This window comes from Piliocolobus tephrosceles, chromosome 19, assembly GCF_002776525.5.
Source record: "Piliocolobus tephrosceles isolate RC106 chromosome 19, ASM277652v3, whole genome shotgun sequence".
In the NCBI taxonomy this organism is placed as follows: Eukaryota; Metazoa; Chordata; class Mammalia; order Primates; family Cercopithecidae; genus Piliocolobus; species Piliocolobus tephrosceles.
This window is the reverse complement of record NC_045452.1, coordinates 26,021,111-26,031,918: the sequence shown is the minus strand read 5'-3', so window position 1 is coordinate 26,031,918 and position 10,808 is coordinate 26,021,111. Positions and strand designations below refer to the sequence as shown.

The window sequence follows — 10,808 nt, the reverse complement described above, 5'->3', positions numbered from 1 at the left end:
GAAGGAAGGAAGGAGAGAAAGAGAAGAAAGAGAAGAAAGAAAGAGAGAAAGGAAGGAAGGAGAAAAGAAAGGAAGGAAGGAAGGAAGGAAGAAGGAAGGAAGGAAGGAAGGAAGAAGGAAGGAAGGAAGGAAGGAAGAAGGAAGGAAAGAAGGAAAGAAAGAAAGAAAGAAAGAAAAGAAAAGAAAGAAAAGAAAGAAAAGAAAGAAAGAAAAGAAAGAAAAAGAAAGAAAGAAAGAAAGAAAGAAAGAGAGAAAGAGAAAGAGAAAAGAGAGAGATGCTGAAGGAACTCAGAACCACCAGGACTGACCCTGGCCTCAAGGAGGTCCCCAAAGTGGGGCAAGTTACCACGTGGCCATGGGGGCATCTTGAGATGTTGAACCATGGAACTCTGAGCTTTCAGGTCACTAATCTTCCTTAGAGAATGACTCCAGATTGAAAAGGGAAGAAGAGTTAAGGATAAAACTGTGGGTGTTACACTTGGGAACATTCTATGCATACAAAATGGAAAAAACATAGTTTACCTGGGAAGAACGCGAGTGGGGTCAGGATATGAGAAGACCGTCCGTGTGGGTCCCAGAAGGGAGAGGACTGATAAAGATAATTTTTAAAAAGGTCTTACAAGCTGCCTCTACCTCCCCACACACGTGAGGCTCCCATTCTTGTTTCTCTAACATTCTGACACCACAATAGGAAGTTAGATTAGATATTCACAGAACTGGTGATGATTTTATTACCGAGAATGAACAGGAAGCAATCTGGAGGAGCGCAGACAAGAACTGTCACATTTCGTCAAGATTCAATTACTGAGGCTGAGCTCCAGCCGAGCCTGCACCTCCTTCAATTTCCGTTTTGTTAGTGGTAGGTACTGGCAGGTGCCGGCCACCAGCGCCCCACCCCATGCCTGCTGCAGGGCCACACGGCAGGAAGGACCCCCAGTTTCCCTGCTACTCTTCGATTCTAAGACTCTAGTGTTTACCGACAGATCCCCGCTGCAAAACAACAAAAGCGACGTCACAGAGCATCGTGAGATGGTTCACTGGGAGGGTGACTGCAAGCACTCAGCACAGAGCCTTCAATACACAGCTGCTGTTGGTGACGCCAGCATTGATGGGCGATCATGAAAGCAATCAAGTCCAGGCTGCTCAAATGGGGTTTCTGTTTTGCAGGTGATTCCTAGCACAAAGTTCCGTTGAAAGCATTTTAGCCAGAGGCCCCCATGTCTTCAGTGTTATCTCCCCAGCAGCCTCCCCTCCCTCAATTAGAAAACAAACCACTTTGGTATCCCTTTCAGGATAATAAAATTCTAGAGCAAGGCCTGCTGGGCTCAGAATACCCCACAGATAGGGACTGAACACCTACTATGGGACAGGCACTATCCTAGGTGCTGGATATGGCACAGATAACAGAGGTTCCTAGTGGGGAGATAGACACCCGTAAATAACATTAGATTGAGCGGCAGTGACTGCAAGAGAAAAAACAAAGCAGCCCAACAAAACGCATCCTGCAGGGGAGTGGAAATGATTCCCGCTTATTCATCTTATTTCCCTCCATCTGGATCTAACAGTTCCTCGCTGAGTCATCCACAGCTGTCTGTCTGAATTTGCGCCCTGGAAGTAGAGAGCAAGTAGGTCCCACAGGTGTTCAACAACCACAGACAGGGCAGAGCAGGGCAGCTTGGAGAAGGAAGGAGAGAGATAGGATTATACGGAACTGGGTGGTCCGAGAGCCTCGCCCACCAGGGAGATGGGGAGCCTGACGTGCCCCCGTTGCACCTGCTACCATCCAGCCCCGCAGACTGAACATGGCTACGTCACCCAGGGTGGAGGAAGAGAGTCAGCAGAGGAGCGGAGGACACTGGATTCATTTGCCTGGGCTGCTGCAACCAAGCATGCCACAGACCATGTGGCTTAAACAACGGAGATTTATGTCACAGCTCTGGAGGTCGGAAGTCCAAGATCAAGGCACCGGCAGGGTGGACCCTTCTGAGGCCCCTCTCCCGGCCTGTAGACAGCTGTCCTCTTCTTCCTGTGTCCTCACTCGGTCTCCCTCTGTGCATGTCTGTGTCCCAATCTCCTCTTTTTATAGGAACCCTAGACATATTGGATTAGGGCCCACCCACTCGCATAGCCTCATTTTACCTTCATTACTTTTTTTTTTCTTTGAGATGGAGTTTCACTCTCGTCACCCAGGCTGGAGTGCAATGGCACCATCTCAGCGCACTGCAACCTCCGCCTCCCAGGTTCAAGCGATTCTCCTGCCTCAGCCTCCTGACTAGCTGGGATTACAGTGTGCACCACCACGCCCAGGTAATTTTCGTATTTTTAGTAGAGGCGGGGTTTTGCCATGTTGATCAGGCTGGCAATCAAGATCATGAAAGCAATCAAGTCCAGGCTGCTCAAATGATCCGCCCACCTCAGCCTTCCAAAGTGCTGGGATTACAGGTGTGAGCCACCATGCCTATCCCACTACCTCTATAAATACAGTCACGTTCCGAGGTTCAACCTGCAGGTCTGGCTGGTAGCAGGGACAGTGGGGGCCTGCCAGGCTACCCATCTCTCCTAGTGGGTGAAGCTCTCATACCTTGCAATGTGCCTGTATTTAAAGAGGCAATTAAGGTAAAATGAGGTCACATGGGTGGGCCCCGCATATAGGACTTGAACATAGGAATTTGGCAGTGGAAACAGCAGGCAACAGAGACCAAAGAGACTGGCCATGCCTGAGTGCTGCCTTAGGCTGGGTCTTGGGTGACTCCTGTGCAGCAGAGAATACGACACATGATCACCTGCATCATCAGACATCACTGTGCCCACTGGTGGGGGCCGCAGGAGCAGCTCAGGGCTCCATATGTCTAGGGTTCCTATAAAAAGAGGAGATTGGGACACAGACATGCACAGAGGGAGACCAAGTGAGGACACAGGGAGAAGAGGGCAGCTGTCTACAAGCCGGGAGAGGGGCCTCAGAAGGGTCCACCCTGCCGGTGCCTTGATCTTGGACTTCCGGCCTCCAGAGCTGTGACATAAATCTCCATTGTTTAAGCCACATGGTCTGTGGCATGCTTCGTTGCAGCAGCCCAGGCAAATGAATCCTATCTTCCTAGCACAGAAAGAGAGAAAGTTGGGGGGGATTCTCCCATGTAGCAGATGACCCAGAGTGATGGCCACATGTGGGGTTGAGTACACATGTGAGGAAGAACCTCACCTTCACAAGGAGAGGGCGTGCCCATGAGTGAGCAGCAGGGCGACAGTCAGGAGCTCCCGCAGCACAGGCACCTCACTCTGACCATATGCAGTCTACCTTCAGGGCTGCACTGCAAACCCAGGGGAGCGACACCCCCAGAAACCTGGCATGTGGCAGAGAACCCAGGAGTTGCTTTCAGAATCTTCTCCCAAGAAGAGGGACTCGGCTGGGTGTAGTGGCTCATGCCTGTGATCCCTGCACTTTGGGAGGCCAAGGTGGGAGGATTGTTTGAACCCAGTTCAAGACTAGCCTGGGCAACATGGCAAAACCCTAGCTCTACAGAAAATACAAAAATTATCTGGGCATGGTGGTATGCATCTGTGGTCCCATCTACCTGGGGAAGCTGAGGTGGGAAGACCCTAGGGGGTCAAGGCTGCAGTGAGCTGTGATCACACCACTGCACTCCAGCCTGGGCAACAGAGTGAGACACTATCTCAAGAGAAAAAAAAAAAAAAAAGAAGAGGGACTCCCCTGGGGTCCTGCTGGTTCACTCTGGGTAATTTCTACATGGTCAAACTAGAGGTCTGTTCTCTTTCCTCCTCTTACTCCCTCTCACCTCCTAGAAACACCTCCTTTACAAACCCTCCCAAATGCAACACTCCTCTGGCTCCCCCTCCCTTGTGACTGACCCCTGTCAGACTCCTTTGCCAGAACTTCCTCTTCCTGACCACTAATGGCTGACAGCCCAGGCCCAGTCCTCAGACCTCTTCTCTACTACAGATGCACAGAAGTTGGCTTTGACCTTGGTACTTAGCTAAAATATCCTATTTGGTTTGGGCTTCTGCCCTTGGAAAGCCAAAGAGCTGAATGCCTACATCGGTGTCATTCCTGGCATCCTGAAGCTCAAGGATCAGGTGATCACATCAGTAGTATCACATCAAGAGTATATCACATCAACAGTATATTATGTCTTTTCAGTGTAACAACATTTATAAAACCAGACAAGACATTCTGATGCTCTGTTACTATCTGAATATTCTCATCCATTGTTCTTTTTATCAGTAAAAAAAAAAAAAAAAAAAAAAAGTGCTATTAGTATGTCAAACCACTTGACACTCAGAGATTTTAGAATTGCCTTCTCAAGTGCTTATGCCATTATTCAAACAAGATGGAACAGCAGCTACTCCACAAGAAAAAGGCTGCTTAAGCCAAAGGAAGCCTCATGTCATACTTTATGGATAACACAACCGAGGTAGCAGGACTCATGGACAATTACAGCAACTCTAGAGTAAGTGCTGAATTTGCCAGCGCTAACTGAAGAGGGAACCAAAAGGATGTGTCTTGAGAGGGGAGGATGTGGCTTTAAAGATGCCTCTGTAATTCTACTCCATAGAAAGCACTGGCATGGTTTATAGGCAACCATGGCTGAGATGCAGATGCAAATTCAGAGCCTGTCCTGAGATTCTGAGGGCCAGTTCCATAGCCAGGCTGCCAGACACAAGGCTTGCAGACACACTGTTTCAACTCAGTGGGTGGGAGAAGCCACAGGTGCAAGCAAAAGAATCAGAAATAAAAAATGAAAGTGAACACAACATTCAAGTTTGCTTCTGAAAATATTAGAAAGTATCTGCTTCAGGCAGGGAGCAAAGTACCAGTTGGAGGGACTGCTTCAACAGAGGGCCAACACCAGCAACAGCCAAATCTTCACATCCAAGATCTCCAGGATGGCCCACGGGGAGACCCTTCCACCAGGATGGGGCATGTCTGTGGGAGTGACCCTCCAGGACGGCCCACGAGAGACCCTTCCACCAGGATGGGGCATGTCTGTGGGAGTGACCCTCCGGGATGGCCCACAGGAGACCCTTCCACCAGGATGGGGCTTATCTGTGGCAGTGACTCTCCAGGATGGCCCACGGGAGACCCTTGGGGTCTCCACCAGGATGACACCAGGCAAGCCACCAGGATGGGGCTTGTCTGTGCAGTCCATCAAAGCAGGGAGGTTGAGAAGAAAAGCAAAACCCCAGACAGAGGATGTCCTGACCCCACCAATGCTGGGGATGACATAGGTGGAATCTCTTGCTGACCTTGAAAAGGTATGCTATTCCATGTACAAGGGGACACTGAGTTCTTGAGGCCACTGTCATAGGCATTTGGGGACCCTGAAAACATATCAGAGCTCTATCAGAACTGAAAGACTGTTCAGCAAATAACTGATCCCTTCCAGAGCTTGTGGATGGCACTGAGGACCAAAAATCCAAACAATACTCATTTATCTGTCCCCGTTTCATCTCCCACAAGAGGATCCCACAATCTTTATAGGTAATGAAACTGCAGGAATTTTTTCATTGACTTAATCAACAAATGTTTATCATGCGCCAGTCACCCAGGGGACTTGGGGTGGATGGGGTACCCAGCAGGGAGTCAGACACTCCTTATTTCTGCTCTTGGCATTTATTTATCTGTTTAAAAAACAACAGCAATAACAACTCCTGCTTATTGATGACAGACCTGTGCCAGGCACCGTGCCAGGGGCTCCACACATGTAATTTCAGCAGGCAGCTTGGATGGTTTCCAGTGGACAGACATGAAAAGGAGCTACTATGGCCAGGCACAGTGGCTCATGCCTGTAAACCCCATACTTTGGGAGGCCGAGGTGAGTGGACTGCTTGAGCCCAGGAGTTCAAGACCAGCCTGGGCAACATGGCAAAGCCTCGTACCTACAAAAAATACAAAAAAATTAGTTGGGCATGGTGGCATGCACCTGTACTCCCAGCCACTCGGGCAGTTAAGGTGGAAGAATCACCTGAGCCTGGGAAGTGGATGCTGCAGTGAGCCGTGATTGTACCACCGCACTCCAGGTCAGCCGATGGAGTGAGACCCTGTCTCACAAAGAAAAGGAGCTGCAGCGGCCGGGCACGGTGGCTCAAGCCTGTAATCCCAGCACTTTGGGAGGCCGAGACGGGTGGATCACGAGGTCAGGAGATCGAGACCATCCTGGCTAACACCGTGAAACCCCATCTCTACTAAAAAACACAAAAATCTAGCCGGGCGAGGTGGCAGGCGCCTGTAGTCCCAGCTACTCGGGAGGCTGAGGCAGGAGAATGGCGTAAACCCGAGAGGCGAAGCTTGCAGTGAGCTGAGATCCGGCCATTGCACTCCAGCCCGGGCGATAGAGCGAGACTCCATCTCAAAAAAAAAAAAAAGAAAAAAAAAGAAAAGGAGCTGCAGCAACCACAGCCTCACTCCCTTCCTCTCTCTCCCTCTCGAAATTATGCATCTCAAAGGCACAGTTCTCTGCCCCTGAACCCTTCCTGATCAGGATGTTACCCCCATCACTGTGCTAAAACGGCTCTCATCTGGGCCACCAATAACCCATCAGGTGCCAAATCTAATGGTCAATACATTTGAGTGATGCAGAGAAACTGGAGTGTTGCAGGAGCAAGGGAGCCATTTTTTAATGGAAATATTACATCATGTCTGCACACTGAACAGTCCAGGGAAGACAGAAAGTGGCTACAGGAAAGATCAACCAAGGCACAACAGACCTGGGAAGCCCAGAGGTGAGAGGTGAAGCCTCTCCGAATTTGATAATTTCTTCCTCTACAGTGGTCAGCTCAAGGAAGCAACTCATTACACTTGAAGTCAACAATTCTAGTTTCTTCAACATCTGAACGAGGATATTCCCACCATATTATTGGTGAAAGAAAAATACTAGAAATGACAAAAATGCCCCACATAGGAGACTGGGTGAATAAACTAAGGAACATCCACACAGTGGAGTACAATGCAGCCATAAAGAAAAAGAAAGGTGGTCTCCACATGGAAGGATTCCTAGAACATATCATTAAGTGAAACAAGCAAGGTGTGTAAAAGAATGTATAAAATACACCACCTTTTATGCAAGGAACAAAAGGGAAAAGAGTAGTTGTGTGTATGGACACTTGTAAAGAAACATAAGAAGGATAAAATCAGAATCCATTGAAAATTGTTACCTGGGAGTGTATAGGTGGAAGAGAAAGCAGTGAGATCTCCCTCTCTCTCTCTCTCTTTTGAGACAGGGTCTCACTCTGTTGCCCAGGCTGGAGTGCAGTGGTACAATCATGGCTCACTGCAGCCTCAACTTCCCAGGCTCAAGTGATCCTCCTGCCCCAGCCTCCTGAGCAGTTGGGAATACAGGTGCACATCACCACGTCTGGTAATTTGTAGAGACGAGGTCCCACTACGTGGCCCAGGCTTGTCTCAAACTCTTGGGCTCAAGTGATCCTCCTGGCTCAGCCCCTCAAGGTGCTGGGATGATAGGCTGAGCCACCACACCTGGCTAAGACCTTTCAAGGTATGTCATTTTCACAGTTTTGACTTGTGAAGCATGTAAATGCTTTACATTTTTAAAAGTAATATTAAATAAAATTAAGTGTAAACATATACCCAAAAACTAAATACAGAGAGAAACTAATCTATTTACACATCAAATGGATGACATGACCACTCAAAAAGCAATTAATTCAGTGAAGTTCTGAACACAGAATTCTGACTATATACTCTTAGCGTACATATTGCATAGTTAAAAAATAATGGCAAAGAAACCTTGTACCTAGCACGTTTGTAGTTGATATAAGTATTGGTATCATAATTCTGACACTATTTTTGTATGCAGAGTAAATAGCAAATATATTTCTGGAACGAAGGTTCTCCCTGGAGATTGGAATGCAGAATGCTAACAGTGAAGGGAGAAACTTGTAGCATTGAACTGGAATGAGAAGTAAGTGAATTCACAATTTTTAAAAGCTATATATTTCCTACTTCTTTTGACTCAAAGAGACTAGAAGCAATGACACCCCAGTAGCCACGAGCACCCATAGGGCCCAGATTTTGCTGTCTAATTACCATTCCCTTTGGAACATAAAAGAATCCATCAGTCCAGGGAAACGTATTATTTTATTTCTGGGGATGTTCAAAAACAAAACAGGACACAGGAGAAGAAAAGTGCTAATTTAAGAAGAAAATGCCAGCTAATAAGTGGGGAAGCCATGATAAACAGAGGAATCACTATTTTGTAACCTCCAGCATCATATTTAGAGATGATATTTAACATGATTTAGAGATCGATAATCAGTGGATGATAAAATCATGGGGAGTGCTTCATGGGTGAACAGGACGTTCACACAGTCTCAGAGTCAATCCCTCTAAAGACCACTGATTAAAAAGGAAAGAGGGCTGAGTGTGGTGGCTCACACATGTAGTCTCAACACTTTGGGAGGCCAACATGAGAGAATTGCTTCAGGCCAGTTCAAGACCAGCCTGGGCAACAGAGCAAGGATGCTGTCTCTAACACAGAAAAATTTTAAATACGAAACAATTAGCCAGCCAGGCGTGGTGGCTCATGCCTGTAATCCCAGCACTTTGGGAGGCCGAGGTGGGTGGATCACGAGGTCAGGAGATTGAGACCATCCTGGCTGGCCAACATGGTGAAACTCCGTCTCTACTAAAAATACAAAAATTGGCTGGACATGGTGGTATGTGCCTGTAATCCCAGCTACTCAGGAGGCTGAGGCAGGAGAATCACTTGAACCAGGGAGTCAGAGGTTGCAGTGAGTTGAGATCGCACCACTGCACTATAGCCTGGGTGACAGAGTGAGACTCCGTTTCAAAAAAAAAAAAAAAACAGTTAGACACGTGTGGTGGTGCACATCTGTAGTCCTAGCTACTCTAGAGGCCAAGGCGGGAGGATCACTGGAGCCCAGGAGTTTGAGGGTGCAGTGAGCTATGTTCACCCCACTACACTCCTGCCTGGGCAACTGAGTGAGACCCTGACTCTACCAAAATAGAACAAATAAAAAAGTGTTTTTAAAAGGAAAGAAGCACCTTTACAATGGAGAAACCCGTAGGCCACTGCCTGAACCCAGTGGTCTAATCCTTAGCACCACCACTGCCAGGCAGCCGGGCGTCGTGTTCCCCTCCTGATGTGATGCCCACAGGAGGGCACGCAGGCAGCACAGTCACACTCTCAGCAGAAACATGTGACCCAGATCTCATCGCGAGGAGACAGACAGATCCCGATGGGAGGATATCCTACAAGATAAGAGGCCCGGACCCTCCCAAAACGTCACAAAAGATGGAAGGACAGAACAGAACGGAGAGAGGGAAAGAGAAAGCAGTCCAGATGAAAGAAACCTAAAAGAAGAGACAAACATTCATGTGTGATTTGGTCCAAATAAAAAGGCATCATGGGAACAACCAGGGACATCTGATCATTCAGCCAGACCCCCAGGGCTGCTGTGAAAACCAACTGTGATCGTGCAGGAGAGCCTGACCCAGGCCCTGTACCCACGGCTGCTCTGTAAACAGGTCAGAGAAAGGCCCCGTGGTCAGGTTCGGGAGCTATGCTTGGGGTCAGGCTGCCCGGCTGTTCAGGAGACTGCAAGTCTCAACGTCCCCACCTGTTGAAGGTGACGACAGTACTGCCTCCTAGGGCCATTGCGACAATGAGACACGACAGTGCCAGGCACCGTGAGAACCCACCACGAGTCTGAGAATTCCTCTCATTCATCATCTGCGAACTCTGCTCTTCCGTTCTTTGCCTAGAAACTCCTGCTTGTTCTTCTGCGCGAGCTGCAAGGCTGCCCCGCCCCCAGGCCAGGCCAGGGTCCCCTCCTCAGAACCTGCGGCATCTCCAAGGGCCCTCATCACAACCAATCTCAACAGTAACTGTAACTATTCGAAAATATTTGTCTTTTCACACAGACTGTAAGTTCCTGAGGACAGGGACCATGTCTGTTTCAAAGATCACTGTATCCCTGGCACCCAGCACTCGGGACTCATCGAACATCTGATGAATAAATAACCAGTTTGGCCATCAATCCATGTGTCAGTCAGTCCCGGGAAGATCACTAACCTGCCCTCGCCCAGCAAACGCAGACACTAGAGCCCGTCCCTGGTGAGGGAACGTGGGCTATCATGTATTTGGCGACACATTCACTCACAGAATATCGCTGGGGACCCACTTCCCTCCCGCTGCCTCCCATCCTGAGCTGAAGGAGCTCAAGCCGAAAGCGGGTGGCAGGGACACAACGTGGGTCTGAGCCCCAACAGAATGGGAGCCGCAGGCAGTTCTGGAAGCTGTCCCCAACCTGCAGCTGCCCCACGGCTGGGTGTTCTGTAGAAACGGCGAGGAGAGAGAGGACCCTGAAGCCACAGCCCAGGGCCTGAGGGCACCACCTGGGAAGGGCACACTGCAGCTTCTAGTGTCCTCCTAGGACCTGTGGACCATGTCACTATGCAGAGAATCCTGGGCCGGGCCAGGGCTGCTACAGGGATATGGGGGTGGGACAGAGTTGTCCCTGCTGTGGACTCACCCAAGAGCTTCTGAAGCACCTGGCCGTCGTACAGGTCTTCCTCCAGCTGCTTCACAATGATCCTCTCCTCCACCAGCACGTCATTAATCCAGTCGAGGAGGACCTGCAGGAGACACGGGCGTTACGGCCTCACTCTGCCAGTGCCACGGGGATGAGGCAGTGACCAGGGAAAGTGCAGACACAGAGACTGCACAGCTCTGCAGCCACCACCAGGACCAGAGCAAGCTCAAAGACAGAGGGTGCACAGCTCTGCAGCCACCACAAGGACCAGAGCAAGC

General features: G+C 49.3%; 1 protein-coding gene across 3 annotated transcripts in view; it reads right to left on the bottom strand.

Annotated features, from left to right (window-relative positions):
• PARVB (parvin beta) overlaps positions 1 to 10,808 on the bottom strand; it is a 141,128-nt gene that overhangs the window by 37,587 nt on the left and 92,733 nt on the right. For all 3 annotated transcript variants that reach the window (XM_023221788.1, XM_023221791.2, XM_023221789.1), the window contains exon 4: positions 10,531 to 10,633. In XM_023221788.1, the coding sequence (XP_023077556.1) occupies positions 10,531 to 10,633 (103 nt within the window). The remainder of the gene's footprint in view (positions 1 to 10,530; positions 10,634 to 10,808) is intronic.